The 19,898-nt window shown below is 49.6% G+C and overlaps 1 protein-coding gene across 1 annotated transcript in view; it reads right to left on the bottom strand.

Annotated features, from left to right (window-relative positions):
• The window catches only part of TTC17 (tetratricopeptide repeat domain 17), an 80,768-nt gene that overhangs the window by 31,996 nt on the left and 28,874 nt on the right, over positions 1-19,898 (bottom strand). The window contains exons 10-16 of the mRNA XM_054380703.1: positions 19,315-19,427; positions 18,467-18,607; positions 17,050-17,165; positions 14,853-15,027; positions 13,440-13,517; positions 6,750-6,974; positions 1,281-1,467 (exon numbers count right to left, since the gene is read on the bottom strand). Of these exons, the coding sequence (XP_054236678.1) occupies positions 1,281-1,467; positions 6,750-6,974; positions 13,440-13,517; positions 14,853-15,027; positions 17,050-17,165; positions 18,467-18,607; positions 19,315-19,427 (1,035 nt within the window). The remainder of the gene's footprint in view (positions 1-1,280; positions 1,468-6,749; positions 6,975-13,439; positions 13,518-14,852; positions 15,028-17,049; positions 17,166-18,466; positions 18,608-19,314; positions 19,428-19,898) is intronic.

Genomic DNA, 19,898 nt, shown 5'->3' on the forward strand with positions numbered 1-19,898 from the left:
AGGGACAGGACAAGGGACAATGGTTTGGAATTAGAGAGAAGGAGATTTAGATTGGATGTTAGGCACAACTTCTGCACCAGGAGGGTGGTAGAACACTGCAACAGGTTCGCTGAGAGAGGCAGTTGAGGCTTCATCCCTGAAGATAATTCAAGACCAAGCTCGAGAAGGCTCTGAGCAGCCTGATCTAGTGGAGAATGTCCCTGCTGACCGCGGTGGGGGTTGGACTGGATGACCTTTGAAGATCCCTTCCAATCCACAGCATTCTATGATTCTATGATTTGCTGTGCGGTATCTGTGCCACAAGAGGGCGCTGCAACCACATGCCACAAATACTTAGAGAGAGTGAAGCTCCTGCTGTACACCGCAGAGCCAAGCCTGAGCAAGGCAGTGAAACTACACCAACTTGAGCCCTGCAGCACCTTCTGCTTCATCTTTTGAACGCCATCAGGTCTATTAATAAAGCTTAAGAGACTGAATTATGATTTGTCTTGAAGAATGTAAAAGGCCAGTCCATAACAGGCTGGGCAGGGACTGGCTGGAGAGCAGCCCTGAAGAAAAGGTCTTGGGGGTGCTGGGGGAGGAGAAGCTCACCAGGAGCCAGCAGTGAGCACTTGCAGCCCAGAGAGCCAAGCAGAGCCTGGGCTGCAGCAAGAGAAGTGTGGCCAGCAGGGCCAGGGAGGGGATTCTCCCCCTCTGCTCCACTCTGCTGAGACCACACCTGGAGCTCTGGGTCCAGTTCTGGAGCCTCTATTACAAGCCTCGTGTTGAGCTTCACCTCACCCAGCACTCCCAAGTCCTTCTCCTCAGCACTGCTCTCTATCCATTCTCCACCCAGCCTGGATCTGTGCTTGGGATTGCCCTGACCCAGGTGCAGGACCTTGCACTTGTGTTGCACTTCCTGAGGCTGGCTTGGGTCAACCTCTCCAGCCTGTCACATATTGCTGGAAGGGATGTACAAAGGGGCTACTGAGCATCCTAGCAGTTGCAGTTGTCCACTTCTGTAACTACGCAGTTCAGCATTTCTCAATGCCCACTGTGAGGCTGTTCTGGTATTGCTGACAGACAGGCACTTGGTGGAAGCCCTCCAGATATTTAATAACAGGATTTATTGTGACTTTTCCATTAAAGGCAGTGCCTCAACCTCACTCCTTACAGGCACAAAGCAGGATAAAGCAAAAGGGAGGATCCTTGGCCAAAAAAATAAAGAACCAAACCATCATGAACTTCAGGTGGCAGACCCAAGGCACACAGACACTTCCCATCTTTCAGCAGATGCTTACCACTGCAGGCAGAGGAGGTGATGTTGTAGAGGAAAGGGTAGAACTGCAAACAGCGGATCATCTTCAGGCTGCTTTCACACTCCAAGCACTTGGCTGTCAAATCCAGTGCCTGCCTGAAGGCCTGCAGGGCTCCACTGATGTTGTTCAGGGCCAAATAAGCATTTCCTAGGCTCAAAAAAGTCAGGGGCTGCAAAGAGAATAAAGAAAAAAAAGGGGGGAGATGACCCCAGCACTCAGTTTGGTTGCTGCTTAAAAGTTCAACCCAGCTAGGGAAAAAAACCAAGTCAGTCCCACACCCTGGGAAGAAGTTAGCCCCTTCTGAAACAGCATGAAGAGCTAAAGCCTTGATGCACTGGTGCTAAACCAAACCTCTTTGCCTTAAGGATGTTCTCAGGATTCTAGCTTCCTCTAATGAAAACCAGCTGTTCAATACATACCAGCTGAAATCCCAGGCTCACAGGATGTTAGGGGTTGGAAGGGACCTCTGCAGATCTTCCAGTCCAACCCCCCTGCCACAGCAGGACCAGAGAATCCAGCACAGCTCACAGACACACATCCAGACAGGGCAGCAAAGGCTCCACAGAAGGAGACTCCACAACCTCTCTGGGCAGCCTGCTCCAGTGCTCTGGGACCCTCACACTGAAGAAGTTCCTCCACATGTTGAGGTGGAACCTCCTGTGCTGGAGTTTCCATCCATTGCCCCTTGTCCTATGCCAGGGCACAAGTGAGCAGAGCCTGTCCCTGTCCCTTCCTTCCTGACCCCCAGCCCTCAGCTATTGATAGACATTGATCAGATCCCCTCTCAGTCTTCTCCTCTGCAGACTCAACAGCCCCAGGGCTCTCAGCCTCTCCTCACCAGGCAGTGCTCCAGGCCCTTCAGCATCCTTGGAGCCCTCCCTTGGACTCTCTCCAGCAGATCCCTGTCCCTCTTGAACTGGGGAGCCCAGGACTGGATGCAATATTCCAGGTGAGACCTCACCAGGAAAGAGGAAAGGGGAAGGAGAACCTCCCTGGATCTGCTGGACACACTCCTCTGAATGCACCCCTAAGTATTTAATGAAGCATTAAATACTTAGAACCCATCCTAACCATAATGCTTTCTCCACAGAACAGCAAAGAGCTCAATGGAAATGCCTGAAGACATTTTACAGAGATTGAAGTCAGCAAAACTGTGAAGAGATTCACAGAATCCCAGAACAGTAAGGGTTAGGAGGGACCTCTGGAGGTCATCCAGTCCAACCCCCCTGCTAAAGCAGGGCACCCACAGCAGCTTGCCCAGGATCACAATGGCCAGGTGGGGTTGGAATCTCTGCAGACAAGGAGACTCCACAACCTCTCTGGGCAGCCTGCTCCAGGCCTCCAGCACCCTCACACCAAAGTTTTTCCTCATGTTCAGATGGAACTTCCTGGGTACTATTTGTGCCCATTGCCCCTTCCCCTGTCACTGGGCACCCCTGACAAGAGTTTGGCCCCAGCCTCTTCCTCCCCACCCTTTAGCTCTCACTGAGCACTGAGAAGATCCTTTCTCAGGCTACTCTTCTCCAGGCTCAACAGCCTCAGGGCCCTCAGCCTTTCCTCACAAGGAAGATTTTCCATTCCCTTCAGCATCTGCTGGACCCTTTCAAGCAGTTCCCTGAGGTCCTTTTTCAACTGAAGGGCCCAGAACTGGCCACAAATATTTCAGATGTGACCTGACCAGGAGAGAGTAGAGAGGGAGGAGAACCTCCCCCCACCTACTGGCCACATATTTTGGACAAGGTGGAGAGTTGGGTGGGGAGAATAAATCCAACAAGGACAAGTGTAGAGTCCTGAAGCTGGGAAAGAACAATCCCATGGACCATGGACACAGCTTAGGACCTGTGCTGTTGGAGAACAGCACAGGGGAGAAGGACCTGGGAGTTCTGCTGGACAGAAGGACACCCATGAGCCAGCCATGTGCTCTTGTGGACAAGAAGGAAAAGGGCATCCTGAGGTGGATTAGGAGGCCTGTGGTTAACAGGTTGAGAGACCTTCTCCTGCCCCCAGATGCAAGACTCTCCACCCAACTCTCCACCTTGTCCAAAATATGTGGCCAGTAAGTGGAGAGAGATGCTCCTCCCTTTCTCCTGTGCCCTGCTGAGGCCACACCTGAAATACTGTGGCCAGTTCTGGTCCCCTCAGTTCAAGAAGGACCTCAGGGAACTGCTTGAAAGGGTCCAGCAGATGCTGAAGGCAGTGGAACATCTTGCTGTGAGGAGAGGCTGAGGGAGCTTGGGACTCTTCAGCCTGGAGCAGAGGAGGCCTGAGGGCTGCCCTCACTCCTGGTGATGTGCAGGGCAGTGTGGGGAGGACACAGCCAGGCCCTGCTCAGGGATGTCCAAGGACAGCACAAGGGGCACTGGGGGCAAGCTGGAGCAGAGGAGGTGCCACAGGAACAGAAGGGAAAACTTTGTGACTGTGAGGGTGGTGGAGCCCTGGAGCAGGCTGCCCAGAGAGGTTCTGGAGTCTCCTCTGGGGACATTCCAAACCCACCTGGATGTGTTCCTGTGTGACCTGCCCTGGGTGCTCCTGGCCTGGCACGGGGGTTGGACTGGATGATCTCTGGGGGTTCCTTCCAACCACTACCACTCTGTGATTCAGTGAGCACTTGAACACACTACAGCACTACATTTTGTTTGTTGACTGAGAAGTCTTTCACTTCTACAAAGCAATTTGCTGCAATTAGCAGCATAATGCTAGAATAATGAGTGTGACATTGCAATTTTGCAGTCATCTTTTACGTAAATTCATTACCTGGAAATCATGTGGAGACTGAGCAGCAGCTCAAGATTTTTCAACCTGATCTTAGCTTGTGCCACTGAACATCATTCAGAAGGAGGTGGGAGCTGAGCAACACCACTATGAGCTACCGGGTCCTGCACCTGCATCCCAACAACTCCAGGCCTGGTGAGGAGTGGATGGAGACTGCCCTGTGGGAAATGACTTGGGGCTGTTGGGCAGCAGCCAGCTGAAGATGAGCCAGCAGCGTGCCCAGGTGGCCAAGGTGGCCACCAGCATCCTGGCCTGAATCAGCAACGGTTTGGCCAGCAGGAGCAGGGAAGTGACTGTCCCACTGGTGAGGTTGCACATCAAATACTGAGTTCAGGCTTGGGCTCCTCACTACAGGACACCGAGGTGCTGCAGCATGTTCAGAGGGGAGCTGGTGAAGGGTCTGGAGAACAGGGCTGGTGAGGAGCAGCTGAGAGGCCTTGAGAAAAGGAGGCTGAGGGGGCAACCTCACTGCACTCTACAAGTACCTGAAAGGAGTTTGGAGCAAGTTGGGGTCAGTTTCTTCTCCCAAGGAAGAAGTGACAGATGAGAGGAAACAGCCTCAACTGGCCCCAGGAGAGGTTCAGGTTGGTTTTGAGAAGAAACTTCTTCACTGGAAGGGCTCTTAACCACTGGCACAGGCTGCCCAGGGAGCTGGTTGAATCTCCATCCCTGGAGATGTCTCAAAGAGGCAGAGATGTGGTGCTGAGGGCCATGGTTTAGCCCCAGCCTTGGTAGAGTAGAAGAATAGTTGGACTGAATGATCTTAAAGGGCTGTCCCAACCAAAGCAATCCTATGATTAATTTTTGTAAAGCTGCTGTGGATACAACACATCCTTCACTCCCTGCAGCTGCAACTCATTTTAATTTGTATTTCCTTTCCATTATATCCCAGGAAACATGCTTCAGGTACAAATCCTTCTGCCAGAATTTTGGATACAATTGCCACAGGGTAGAGAAATAGGGGGGAAAAAAACCTCAACAACAAATAAAATCAGAGCAGGCATTCCTGTAACCAAGTAGGGCTCACTGATATTTCTGAAAATAAACCCTGCTTACTCAGTATGGTCTGAAGCAGGCTTCTGCAGCCCAGAAGGAATCCATGTGCTGGGCTGCATCCAGACCAGTGAGAACAGCAGGATAGGGAGGGGATTCTGCCCCTCTGCTCTGCTGAGATCACACCTGGAGTGTTGTGTCCAGTTCTGGTGCCCTCAGCATATGAGAGACATGGAACTGTTGGAGCAGGACCAGAGGAGGCCATGAGGATGATCAGAGGGCTGGAGAACTTCCCCTGTGGGGACAGGCTGGGAGAGTTCGGGATGTTCAACCTGGAGAAGAGAAGGCTCCAGGGAGACCTTAGAGCAGCCTTCCAGTACCTGAAGGAGACCACAAGAAAGCTGGGGAGGGACTTTTCACTTCATTGAAGACAAGGTCATAAGGGACCTTAAAGATCATCTAGTTCAAATCCTCCTGCCATGGGCAGGGACACCTCCCACCAGCCCAGGTTGCTCAAGGCCTCATCCAACCTGGCCTTGAACTCCTCCAGGCAGGGGGCAGCCACAACCTCCCTGGGAAACCTGTTCCAGTGTCTCACCATCCTCACTCTAAAGAATTTCTTCCTAATCTCCAGTCTCAATCCCCCCTCTTCCAGCTCAAAGCCATTGCCCCTCAGTCTGCTACTACAAGCCCTTGTAAAAGGCATCTTGGGCTGCAAGTGCCCATTGCTGGCTCATGTCCAGCTTCTCATCCACCAACACCCCAAGTCCTTTTCTTCAGGGCTGCTCTCAATCTCATCATCCCCCAGCCTGGATTGATACCTAGGACTGTCCTGACCTAAGTGCAGGACCTTGCTGCCTTATTGAACCTCATTAGAATCTCCTCAGCCACCTCTCCCATCCTGTCCAGGTCCCTCTGGATGCCATCCTGTCCTTCAGACTTACCAACAGCACCATTCATCTTGGTACCATCTGCAAACTTGCTGAGGGTGCCTCAATCTGGCTGTCTATAGCACTGATGAAGGTACTGAACAGCTCTGGTCCCAATATAGACCCTTGAGGGACACCACTTGAAGGGTTTTAAATACCAAGATACAATGCTGACAGCATCACGGATCTGTGTTTTAGGTGAAAACGTTGCCATAACACCAGGATTATATTCCTTGGAGCCACTACAGGTTTTGGGAGGCAAAAAGTCTGTCATCTCTTTTCGAAGAACTTCTCTTCTGCTCTAGGTGTTTACATCTTCAGCAACCAATGCCCCATGACAGCACAAGGGGCAATGGGTAGAAGTTCAGACATAGAAAGTTCCATGGAAACAGGAGGAAGAATTATTTCCCTGTGAGGGTGACAAAACACTGGAACAGGCTGCCCAGGGGGGTTGTGGAGTCTCCCTCTCTGGAGATACTCAGGCCCTGCCTGGCTGTGTTCCTGTGTGACCTGCTGTAGGTGCTCCTGCTCTGGCAGGGGGGTTGGACTGGATGAGCTTTGGAGGTCCCTTCCAGCCCCTAACATTCTGTGAACCAGCATCACCTCCAGCGTGATTAAGAACTGAAATGAAACTTACCACCTGCTGCCAACCATCAGCTGGAAGGTGAGCCCCATGCACAAGTAAGCAACATGATGAAGGAAAAGATCTTTGCTGCTGAACAAACAAAAAAAAGAAACCTCAAAACCATCCTCTTACCTCAGAGGCATTGATGGCCAAAGCCTTCAGCAGCAGCTTGCTGGCATCCAAATGGAGACCATAGTGAATCAGGAGGTTAGCAAGATTGACCAGAGGGATGTCCTGATCCTCTTGGGGAGCCAAATTCAAGGCTTTTTGCAAGCAGGTGATGGCAAAGGAGCCGTTGCCAACCGCACGCCAGTAGAGTCCAGCTTCGTTAAGCACAAGCCAGAGAGCATCTTCTGGCTGCAGGAGAGAGAGGGAGAAGGATGAAAGCATCCATGAAGAGGTGTCTGAGGAAGGCACCTTGCACACCACCTTATTAACCAGGCACAAATCACAGCTTGCTGTGACTGCCAGCAGGTTGTGCAAGCTGCTCTCCTCAAGCTGATGGGATCGACAGTCTGTGCTGTAACTGAGGAGCAGCTGCTGCTCACGCTCCACTCATGGGACTCCCTTCTACCACAACCACAAAATCCCTTGAAATATAAAAATGGGAAAGGAAGTAGCATCTGTCAGACACTTCAGAGTCTTAGCATTACACCGCCCAGGGAGGTAGCTGGGACCTCATCCCTGGAGATATTCAAGGTGAGGCTGGAGAAGGCTGTGAGCAACCTGCTCTAGTGGAGGATGCCCTTGCTGACTGCAGGGGGGCTGGACTGGATGAGCTTTGGAGGTCCCTTCCAACCCAAACCATTCTATCATTCTATGATCAATCCACATCTCTGGAGAAATGTTATCATTTCAAGGTCAGGCAGCTTTTCATTTGGAGTTAGATTTGCTTCCAGGTCCTCCAACCAATGTCAAGATTTCCTGTCAGTTTAAGGCTTCAGAGTTGTCTTTTCTTGGGTTTAGTTACCTCTTTATGAAAGCTGACAAGGGATGTGCATCAGGTATTGCTTACAGATTAGCCAGCTCTGGAGCCCTCCACACAGCAAGGACATGGACCTGATGGAGAGGCTCCAGAGGAGGCCATGAAGATGCTCAGGGGGCTGGAGCAGCTCTGCTAGGAGGACAGGCTGAGGGAGCTGGGGGTGTTCAGCCTGGAGAAGAGAAGGCTCCACCAGGGAGACCTAAGAGCAGCCTGCCAGGACCTGCAGGGGGCTACAAGAAGGCTGCAGAGAGATTGTTTGCAAAGGGCTGCAGGGACAGGACCAGGGACAATGGCTTCAAACTAGAGCAGAGCAGATTGAGATTGGATGTGAGGAACAAGTTCTGCACCATGAGGGTAGTGGAACACTGGAACAGGTTACCCAGGGAGGCAGTTGAGGACCCATCTCTGGAGATATTCAAGGTGAGGCTCAACAAGGCTCTGAGCAACCCAATCTAGTGAAGGATGCCACTGCTGACTGCAGGGGTTTGGACTGGATGACCTTTGGAGGTACCTTCCAACCCAACCCATTCCATGATTCTATTATCACAGCAAGCAACAAGTGAGGGCAGGTGGAATAATGAAGGAGGTTTCAAATACACTTCAAACATGTTACAATGAAAGACCTCCTTCTGCTTTTTAGCTTTTTTACATGCTAGATGACTGGTGGCCACTATATCCTCCTGCACTCCCACCCGGAAAAAACAATCATCCTTTAAAATACTGAGCTATGTAGAACATCTGCTTTCAGATGGAGCAGTTTGAAGTGGTTAAGAAACACGTTCTACACAGAAACACAGAATGCCAGGCTGGAAGAGACCTCAAGAATCATCTGCTCTGACCTTTCTAGGCAACAGCCTAGCTGAAATGAGCTGGCCCAGGACCCTGTCAAGCTGAGTCTTAGAACTGCCCAAAAGAGGGGAATCCACTGCTTCCCTTGGGAGATGATTCCAATCATAGAGTCATAAAATTGTCAGGGTTGGAAAGGACCTCAAGGAGCATCCAACCCCCCTGCCATGGGCAGGGACACCTCACACTACAGCAGGTTGCTCACAGCCACATCCAGCCTGGCTGCAAAAACCTCCAGAGATGAGGTTTCCACCACCTCCCTGGGCAACCTCTGCCAGTCTCTCACCACCCTCATGGAGAGCAACTTCTTAACATCCAATCTGAATCTCCCCATTTCTAGTTTTGCTCCATTCCCCCCAGTCCCATCCCTACCTGATACCCTCAGAAGTCCCTCCCCAGCTTTCTTGTAGCCCCCTTCAGATGCTGGAAGGCCACAAGAAAGTCTCCTGGGAGCCTTCTCTTCTCCAGCCTGCACAACCCCAACTCTCTCAGTCTGTCTCCAGAGCAGAGCAGCTCCAGCCCTCTGCTCATCCTCATGGCCCTTCTCTGGACACCTTCCAGCACCTCCAGATGCTTCTTGCAATACAGGCTCCAGGATTGGACACAGAGCTCCAATGTCTGACTGTTCTCATAGGGGAAACATTTTGTGGAGTGCAATTGGAATCTCCCCAGCAGTCACTTGTCCCCATCAGCCCTTGCCTTTTCCATGGGATTCCTTGTACAAAGGGAGTCTCCATCCTCTTGGGAGTCACCCTTTATGTACTGGTCCACGGGCATAAGGTCTCCCCTAAGCCTTCTCTTCTCAAGGCTGAACAAGCCCAGCTCTCTCAGCCTCTCTCAGGCTGCCAGGCCTCTGACTGGAAGTTTTCTAAGTTTTGAGTGTTGCCAGCATTCCATGGTACCAAATTCAAGCAAGGGTTTGAAGTACAAAAACATCAGCTAAAACCCAGACTCCACATCTGAACCCCAAACAGATGCAGGAGTAGGAAATGTGCAGCTGGGATTAAAGAAGCCAGCCTCATCCAGGAGGCTTCACACTATGGTTCAAGATGTCATTAGGATATGTTCTCTCTTTGTTCAGACCACCTTACACAACCCATAATGGTAGGAGTATTTCTCACCTCTGTTTCCCAACACACATCCATAACATTACTGGTGTGTTACTCAGGCCAAACTCTCTGATGGATTACACTCCACATACAGGTCTTGATGACCTTCAGTTAAATCCTCTGAGAGTTACTAGCACTCTGTCACTTGGTGCCAGGGTTTAGTTGTCAGGAGGTGTTAGGTATTAGGTAATAGGTTGGACTTGATGATCTCTGAGGTCTTTTCCAACCTGGGTGATTCTATCACTCTGTCATCCTGCATCAAAAGCAGTTCACCAGAAGGGTGAAGGAGGTGATTCTGCCCCTCTGCTCTGCTCTGGTGAGACCACACCTGGAGTCCAGTTGTGGGGCCCCAACACAAGAAGAACATGGAACTGCTGGAGCAGGTGCAGAGGAGGCCATGAAGATGATCAGAGGGATGGAGCAGCTCCCCTGTGGGGACAGGCTGAGAGAGCTTGGGCTGCTCAGCCTGGAGAAGAGAAGGCTCCAGGGAGACTTCACAGTGGCCTTTCACTACCTGAAGGGGGTTACAAGAAAGCTGGAGAAGGACTTTTGACAGGGGCTGGGAGTAATAGGATGAAGGGCAATGGCTTTGAGCTGGAAAAGGGGAGATTGAGCCTGGAGATTAGGAAGAAATTCTTTGCAGTGAGGGTGGGGAGACACTGGAACAGGTTGCCCAGGAAGGCTGTGAATGCCCCTCCCTGGAGGTCTTTAAGGCCAGGTTGGATGAGGCCTTGAGCAAGCTGGGCTGGTGGGAAGTGTCCCTCCCTGCCCATGGCAGGGGGATTTGGAACTAGATGATCTTTAAGGTCCTTTCCAACCCAACCCATTCTATGAATTTATAATCACTAGCTGAACAGGCATGGCAAGAGTGTTGTTACATCAGTATCTAAACGACCAAGAAGTTGAGAGTTTTAGATTGAAGGTGACAGAATACTACAGTCTAACCCAAAAGACCTATGCACAACACTACCTAGATGCTGTAGAGGACTGCCCTGAACAGCATAATAGAATCACAGAATCACACAGAATTAACCAGGTTGGAAAGGACCTCTGAGATCATCCAGTCCAACCTATCACCCAACACCATCCAATCAACTGAACCATGGCACTGAGTCTTTTTTAAAACACCTCCAGGGATGGTGACTCCACCACCTCCCTGGACAGCACATCCCAAGGGCCAATCTCTCTATCTGGGAAGAATTTCTTCCTCACATCCAGCCCAAACCTCCCCTGGTGCAGCTTTAAACTGTGTCCTCTCCTTCTGCCACTGTTTGCCTGGGAGAAGAGCCCAACCCCCACCTGTCTACAACCTCCCTTCAGGTAGTTGTAGAGAGCAATAAGGTCTCCCTTGAGCCTCCTCTTCTCCAGGGTAAAATATCAGAATAAAATAGGAGGAATCTACTCCTGCTCTTCTTTCTTCTTCTGAGGAAGACAGATGGCTCATTGTCAATGTCCTTGATTTTAGACTCCAAGCAATACCTGTGTGCACTGCCTTGACACAGCTTGTACAAGAGAGTACACCTGAGAAACAGCAGCTTGGCACATCAAAAGGACTCAACCTCCATCTCAGTGCTCCCTCTCATTTGACCTGGGATGGCCCCACACAAGATAGAGGTGGCATTCCACAGGGTGTTCAGGATCTCTGCTCCAGAGTGCTCATTATCCTGACAGAAGATTAACAAGGGCTTGGTTTCTTTGGAAGAGGGGTGCAGGGGAAGGTAGGGTAGTGAGGAGGAGGAAGAAGAGCAAAAGGCATGTAGGGAGGGGTGAAGGATGCAATAAGCAGCTCCAAGCTATTTCCCTCAGTTAAGCAAATGACTGCCAGGATTAGCTAACAGGCTGCTGCTCCATGGCCTGGAGTCCCAGCTAGAACAAGTGGCAAAAGGGCTGTTTGGGCCACATTAACCTAAACCAATGGATAACTGAAATCATAGAATGGTTTGGGTTGGAAGGGACCTTAAAGATCAACTAGTTCCAGCCCCCCTGCCATGAGCAGGGACACCTCCCACTAGAGCAGGTGGCTCAGGGTCTCATCCAACCTGGCTTTGAGCACTTCCAGACTGGCAGCCTCCACAACTTCTCTGGCCAACCTGTTCCAGTGTCTCACTACCCTCATGGGGAAGAATTCCTTCCTGATGTCTGACCTAAACCCAGCTTCTTCCACTTTGAAGCCATCACCCCTCATCCTGTCACTCCATGCCTTTGTCAAAAGTCCCTCTCCAGCTCTCCTGTAGCCCCCTTCAAATATGGAAGGGTTGCCCTCATGTTTCATCAAGAGCCTTCTCTTCTCCAGGCTGAACAGTTCCAACTCTTTCAGGCTCTCTTCATAGAAAGGATGCTCCAGCCCTCTGATCAACTTCCTGTCCTCCTCTGGACCCACTCTTAACAGTTCAATGTCCTTGTAGAGGGCTCCAGAGCTAGCCCCAGTGTTTCATGTGGGGTCTCAGCAGAGCAGAGGGGCAGAATCTCCTCCTTCCAGCTGCTGCCCATGCTGCTGGGGATCAGCCCAGGACACAGCTGGGGCTGGGCTGGGAGTGAATGGTGGCAGCTCATGTTGGGCTTCTTCTCACCCAGCACTCCCAAGTCCTTCTCCTCAGCACTGCTCTGTCCACCCAGCCTGGATTTGTGTTTGGGATTGCCCCAACCCAGGTGTAGGAGCTTGTACTTGGCTTTTGAATTTCATGAGGTTGGCTTGGGCCCACATCTCCAGCCTGTTCAAGTCCCTCTTGCATACCATCACTTCCCTCCAGTGTGTCGACTGCACCACCCACAGAATCACAGAATTAACCAGGTTGGAAGAGACCTCAGAGATCATCCAGTCCAACCTATCCCCCAACACCATCCAATCAACTCAACCATGGCACTGAGTGTTTCATCCAGTCTTATTTTAAACACCTCCAGTGATGGTGACTCCACCACCTCCCTGGGCAGCACATCCCAAGGGACAATCTCTCTGTCTGGGAAGAACTTCTTCCTCACATCCAGCCCAAACCTCCCCTGACACAGCTTGAGACTGTGTCCTCTTGTTCTGGTGCAGGTTGCCTGGGAGCAGAGCCCAACCCCCACCTGGCTACAACCTCCCTTCAGGTAGTTGTAGACAGCAATGAGGTCTGCCCTGAGCCTCCTTCTTCCCCAGCTTGATCAACCCAGCTTGATGCCAGCAGCAGACTAGCCCAGGGTGTCTCAGTCCCACTGGCCACATTACTGGCAAAGATGTTCAACAGTACTGGTCCCAGCACCAACTGCTGAGGAACACCTCTCATCACTGCTCTCCACTTAGATATTAAGCCACTGACTCCTGGAGTGCACTCACCAAGCCACTATTTCTCTGTATCACGGAATGGTAGGGATTGGCAGGGACCTCCAGAAAACATCCAGTCCAACCCCCCTGCCAAAGCAGGATCACCTAGAGCAGGACATGCAGGAACAGATCCAGATGTGTCTTGAAAGTTTCTAGAGAAGGGGACCCACTTGGGGCAGCCTGCTCCAGGGCTCCAGCACCCTCACAGTGAAGAAGTTTGTCCTCATGTGGAGGTGGAACCTCCTTTGTCTAGCTTGTGCCCATTGCCCCTTGTCCTGGATGTTTGAACATGTTTGGACATGGATGTTACTTGCAAATGTGGATTTTTATCCATCTCAAGCAGCAAATTCAGCTGATTTCCATGACATCACTGCCTGGCTTCAGGAGTACAGCAGCAAGCCTTGAGTTAAAAAGTCTAAGGCCAGGCTGGATGAGGCTTTGGCCAGCCTGATCTAGTGTGGAGTATCCCTGCCCATGGCAGGGGGATTGGAAGTAGATGATCCTTGTGGTCCCTTCCAACCCTGACTGATTCTATGATTGTATGATTCTAAATTTATCTCACGCTGCAGTTCTGGACCTACCTTCTTCATGGCATGATCTAGAAAGGCTCCCATCTGCTCCTGGGTAATAGTTTGGTTGTTGACACGAGCATGCAAGACCTGGGCAAAGAAAAAAAATGCCATTGTTCTTATTAAACAGATGAATAAATTTCAAACTCTGGGTCATCTGAGTTTCACTTCCTTAGCTTTTCCCTTTAGTTAAGGGCTTGGAAAAACAAGGGAAAATGGTTGTGAATGTGTAATGGTTAAAGCAGCCAAACTTCACAAACTATAGGAAACATTAATTTCACCCTCAACTTACCAGCAGTTATTGGAAACCCCAAGATCATTACAGACCGTTAGGGGCTGGAAGGCACCTCCAGAGCTCATCCAGTCCAACCCCCTGCCAGAGCAGGAGCACCCAGGGCAGGTCACACAGGAACACAGCCAGGTGGGGCTGGAAAGTCCCCAGAGAAGGAGACTCCAGAACCTCTCTGGGCAGCCTGCTCCAGGGCTCTGCCACCCTCACAGTCACAAAGTTTTCCCTTCTGTTCCTGTGGCACCTCCTCTGCTCCAGCTTGCCCCCAGTGCCCCTTGTGCTGTCCTTGGACATCCCTGAGCAGAGCCTGGCTCTGTCCTCCCCTCACTGCCCTGCACATCTTCATCCCCAGCAATGAGGGCAGCCCTCAGGCTCCTCTGCTCCAAGCTCCAGAGCCCCAAGCTCCCTCAGCCTGTCCTCACAGGGAGATGTTCCACTGCCTGCAGCAGCTTTGTGCCTCTGGGCTGGACTCTCTCAAGCAGTTCCCTGAGGTCCTTCTTGAACTGAGGGGCCCAGAACTGGACACAATATTCCAGAGTGGCCTCAGCAGGGCAGAGTAGAGGGGCAGGAGAACCTCTCTCAACCTGCTAACCACAGGCCTTCTAATCCACCCCAGGATGCCCTTTTCCTTCTTGGCCACAAGAGCACGTTGCTGGCTCAGCTGCATATTCTGTCCACCAGGATTCCCAGGTCCTTTTCCCCTGTGCTGCTCTCCAACAGCTCAGCCCCCAAGCTATACTGCTCCATGGGGTTGTTCTTTCCCAGCTTCAGGACTCTACATTTTCCCTTGTTGGATATAATCCAATTTCTCCACCCCCACCTCTCCAGCCTGGAGTCAAGTTAATGTTGGGGGAATTTCAACCCACCACACCAGGTCTGGCTGAATGGCAGCACAGCCTGAGGGGCTGTCAGCCACTCCTCCCAGATTGAAACTTCTGTTCTTAGTACTTTTGGTTACCATTTGAAAGAAGTCAGACAATGAAGTTTTATGCTGAGTGCTAAGTCCTCCCTTTCTCCAGACCTTTGAGAAAAGGCACTTGCTCCCTGTTTTGGAAGCACTGCTTAGCTTGTTGTATCACAAAGCAATAAGGAGAACTTTCAAACAGCAAAGAGCCCAGAAGAAAACTGTCTCTTACCTGTCTTGCTTGATCATCTGGCATCTTGAATTCCAAACCTAGATTACTGTCCAGTTCCTTCACCAGCATGTTTAGAGATTCATTGTTACGAGTATCAGTGATGGAAGAACAGTCTGGTGCCTGGGTCTCTCCATGCCCAACAGGGTCTCTTGGGCTGCTCAGGATTGGGTGGACTCTAGCAATAAGGAGAACCAAGTCAAATTAATACCATGTGCTGCAGGTCACTGCTCTTATGAACACAGTCATCAGCTCTGTATCAACTGACAGCCACCAGCCATGAGATGCAAAGCAGGGGAGTTTAAAGATCACCCTGCCCTTGTGAAGTCATTAATAAATTACAGTCATAGAATTGTTTGGATTTGAAATGACCTCTAAGTTCATTAAGTCCAACCATTGACCTAACACCACCTTGGCCATCAAACCCTGTCCCACAGTGCCGTGGGCACAGTTTCTTGAACACCTCCAGGGATGGGGACTCCACCACTTCCCTGGGCAGCCTGACCACTCTTGCAGCAAAGAAATTTGTCCACATGTCCAACCTAAACCTCCCCTAGGGCAATTTTAGGCTATTTCCTCTCTTCTATTACTTGATACTAGAGAGAAGAGACCAACTCCCACCTGACTGCAGCCTCCTTTCAGGGAGCTGTAGAGAGCAATGAGGTCTCCCCTCAGTCTCCTTTTCTCCAGGCTGAACAACCCCAGTTCCCTCAGCTGCTCCTCAACAGCCCTGTTCTCCAGACCCTTCACCAACTTTATTGCCCTTCTTTGGACACACTCCAGCCCCTCAGTGTCCTTCTTGGAGTGAGGGCCCAAAACTGAACAAGTGTTCAAGGTGTAGCTTCACCAGTGCTGAGTACAGGAGGACAATCCCTGCCCTGGTCCTGCTGGCCACACTCTTGCTGATCCCAGCTAGGATGCTGGTGGTTTTCTTGGCCACCTGGGCACACTGCTGGCTCATCTTCAGCCACCTGATGACCAACACCCCCAGGTCCTTTGCTGCTGGGCAGTTTCCAGCCACTCTGCCCCAAGCCTGGAGCGTTCAGGGGGTTGTTGTGACCCAAGTGCAGGACCCAGTACTTGGCTTTTTTAATTAAACCTCATACAACTGACCTTGGCCCATCAATGCAGCCAGCCCAGATCCCTTTGCAGAGCCTTCCTGCCCTCAATGTAGGTCTTTTCTCTTTCCCTTTCCTTTCCATTTCCTTCCCCTTCTTTTCCCTTTCCACTTCCTTTCCTTTTCCATTCCCTTTCCCTTTCTACTTCTAAGCATATAGTAACTGACTTGTTAGAGGTCTTTTCCTGCCTTAATGAGTCTACAACAACACAGTGAAGACCCAAAAGGTTCTCATTTTATGCTCACAAGGACTGTTACCAAGTTGGGGCCTAAGTAAGTGAAAAAGAAAACGTTTGAGGTTTTTAAACTTCCAGTTTGACTTCAAAAACATCAAGAAGCAGCCAAATAACTTGGAAAGAACATTCCGAGTTCAATATTATTTGTGATTTTTTTTTTTCCAAAGGAAGCTTCAGGACATTTGTGGATGAGAACCTTTTGCTCAGTACTACAATTATACTAACTAGGAGAAGAAATCTCACTATCCTTATAGTGAGATTTCAGATCCTGCTCAAGATCTGAAATTGCATTGATCTAAGGCAGCTGTTGCAACACATTTCTTTTATCCTGCAACAGGTATTACTGACTACTCCACAACTACACTGCTTTTCTACCTCTGTCCTAGAGCAACCAGCTGGGGCTTTCCACTCCCTATTTTAGTCATTTTCTGGTCTTAACAATTTTCTGTGATCACTACTAAAGCTAAGAGAGGTATGGAATGTACAACAGTTCATTGGAGTTATTAAGCAGACACCTCTGGGTTTTTTTTTTTTTGCTTTCTTAAATGCACTCTACAGGACATTCAGATTTGTGCTTAAATCCTCATTTTTTGGGTAAGACTGAAGATAGTTACCTTGTACCAACAATCAGGGAAGAACCACCACAAAATTGGACCTGACTTTTACAGCAAAGGTGACAACAAAACCCACCCTCTCCTTTGGTGGACCAGCCAGAAAGAGAGCCTTGAATGCATCTCTGCTGCTGAATACCGATTGCCTCCATCGTCTTAATCTGAAAATTAAGATGTCAGTATGAAAACTTCCTAATCTGATTTTTTTTTTTTTTGTTAACAAACCAAACACTTGCCTGAATCCTCGATTTTCTGGAGGCAGGAAGTAAGTTGGAAGTTCTTCTGGATCAGGGATTTTGGGGTAAGATTTCATGCACTCGGATCGCCGAGGCCAAAGGATGTGCTGTTTGTCCTGAGGAGGAGAGGAACTGCTTAATGTTTTCCAAGCATTTTTCATATTTTAATTAACAAGCTAAACAAAACAAAAAAAAAAAAAACAAATCAAAACAAACACCCACAAAAAAACCCAAAACAAAACCACCAAACCAAAAAAAAAAAAAAAAAGCAGGCTTTGAGCAATCTGACCATGGCACAGGGGTTGGAACTTGATTTTTAAGGTCCCTTCCAACCCAAACTATTCTATGATTTCATCAACATAAAGAATACAGTGAGAGATAAAAAAAAAAAAAAAAAAAGTGAAGAGATCTTTGAAACTGTTACTTTTTCACCTTTTCTAGGCTGTCAGTAGTTCAGTTTTGGAGGGTTTTTTGTTCATTTGTTTGGAGTAGTTTTAGTGTTGGAAGGGACCTCTGGAGATCACCCAGTCCAAGCCCCCTGCTAAAGCAGGGCACCCACAGCAGCTTGCCCAGGATCACAATGGCCAGAGGGGTTTGGAATCTCTCCAGACAAGGAGACTCCACAACCTCTCTGGGCAGCCTGCTCCAGGGTTCCAGCACCCTCACACCAAAGAAGTTTCTCCTTATGTTCAGATGGAACCTCCTGGGTTTCAGTTTGTGCCCCCTGTCCCTTGTCTTGTGACTGAGCACCACTGAGAAGAGTCTGGCCCCATCTTCTTGCTCCCCACCCCTTAGCTCTTGCTGAGCATTGAGAAGATCCCTTCTCCATAATGATCTTAGCTCTTCTCCAGGCTCACCAGCCCCAGGGCTCTCAGCCTTTCCTCCTCACAGAGATGGTCCAGTTCCTTCACCATCTTTGTAGCCCCCTGCTGGACTCTCTCCAGCAGTTCTCTGTCCCTCTTGAACTGTGGAGCCCAGAACTGGACCCAGTACCCCAGCTGTAACCTTGCTAAGACAGAGGAGAGGGGGAGGAGAACCTCCCTCAACCTGCTGGCCACACTCTTCTTAGTGCATCCCAGGATCCTGCTGGCCTTCTCAGCCACAAGTGCACATTGCTGGCTGATGGCGAGCTTGTTGTTTTCTATCTTTACTCAGCTGCAGTGCTTAATTTGCAGCACATATTTATTAAGGTAGCTAAGGACAGCCCTCCCTGTGCTGTGGCAGAGTTTCAAATGATGGCAAACCAGTACAGACGAACTACAGAGATGCTTTCAAGTTGAAGAACTTCAGAATGCTCCTTTCTCCAGTGCTGCCACACATCAAAACTGTTCTTTAGGCACTAAGAAGTTTCACATGAAGAAGGAGAAGCTTCACCATCTCTGCCAGCTCCTCTTGGAAAGGATGAAGCTCCACTCACTCTGTTGGCTTCCACACTCCACACTGAAACGATGGAACGAGCCACAGGGGAAGACTGTGAGGATTGGCTGTGGTCACTTTGGTTTCCATGAAGATCCAAATTCAAAGACGTCATACTAGAAGTTGAAGAGTCTTCACCAAACTACAAAACAAGAGAAAAAAAACAGCATTTAAGAAAACAAAAGAGATGGTGGTGGATTAGTGGCTGAATTTCTGCACATTGGTTTTTTTTTTTCACCCTCACATTTACCTTGTTAAAAACTTCAGCAATGAGCTGAGATTTAGGCAGCAGAATAAAAATGTTAATTTAAGACTCTTGATCTACTCACACCATGGAAAAAAAGAAAAAGTAGTGTTTATGTTGTAAATAAGTCAACAAGGAAAAGATAAGTCCAGGGCTGCTGGACTTGTTGGGACAGGATGAGAGGTAAAGGATTGAAGCTGGAAAAGAAGAGATTCAGAGCAGAGATGAGGAAGAAATTCTTTCCAGTGAGGGTGGTGAGACACTGGAACAGGTTGCCCAAGGAGGCTGTGGATGCCTCCTCCCTGGAGGTGTTCCAGGCCAGGTTGCATAAGGCCTTGAGCAACCTGGGCTCATGGAAGGGGTCCTTGCCCATTGCAGGGGGCTTGTAATTAGATGAACTTCAAGGTCCCTTCCAACCTAAACCATTCTATGGCTCCATGAGTCTATGAGATGAGATAAAATGGTTTCCCCAACTATAATTACCACACATAAAATTCACCTTCTCTGTCAAGCCTCATAACAGAACAAAATAAATCTAATTATTTTTGCAAATAAGGCAAATGAGACACAACTTCAAGCAGGGGCAGTGTGTCAGTGTCACAAACCTGAACATACTCCACGTTTTCAAAGATGTCTCCACGGTGATAACGAACAGGCTGGTCCCACTGGCAGTGCAAGCTATGCTGCTGCTTGCCCAGTCTACATATCTGGTGGTTCCCTAAGGAGTACAAAAGTCAGCTTGCTGAGGAGATAAAGACACACAGTCAAGCCCTCCAACCCCAACCTTACCAATCTCTTTTATGGTCTTGAGCAACCAAGTCTTCCTGAGAGGCAGCCCTGCCCATGGCAAGGAGGTTGGAGTAGATGATCTGTGAGGTCCCTTCCAAACTAAGCTATTCTATGATTTAATCAGCCAGGAAACTGTCTTCAAAAGACTCAAAAAAAAAAAACCAAACCCAAATCATCCCAAGGACATTTTGCAATCCCTTATTTCAATAAGTAAAATAGCAGCAATTCAGGGCTATCTTAATATGTAAAGTCATGTCCTGACACTAGATGAAGTGGTCAAGGGTCTGGAGAAAAGGTCTTGTGAGGAGCAGCTGAAGGAACAAGGAACCCTTGTTCAGCCTGAAGGAAAGGAGGCTGATGGGAGACCTCACTGCTCTCTAAAGCTCCCTGAAAGGAGGTC

Source organism: Indicator indicator, chromosome 4 (assembly GCF_027791375.1).
Source record: "Indicator indicator isolate 239-I01 chromosome 4, UM_Iind_1.1, whole genome shotgun sequence".
In the NCBI taxonomy this organism is placed as follows: Eukaryota; Metazoa; Chordata; class Aves; order Piciformes; family Indicatoridae; genus Indicator; species Indicator indicator.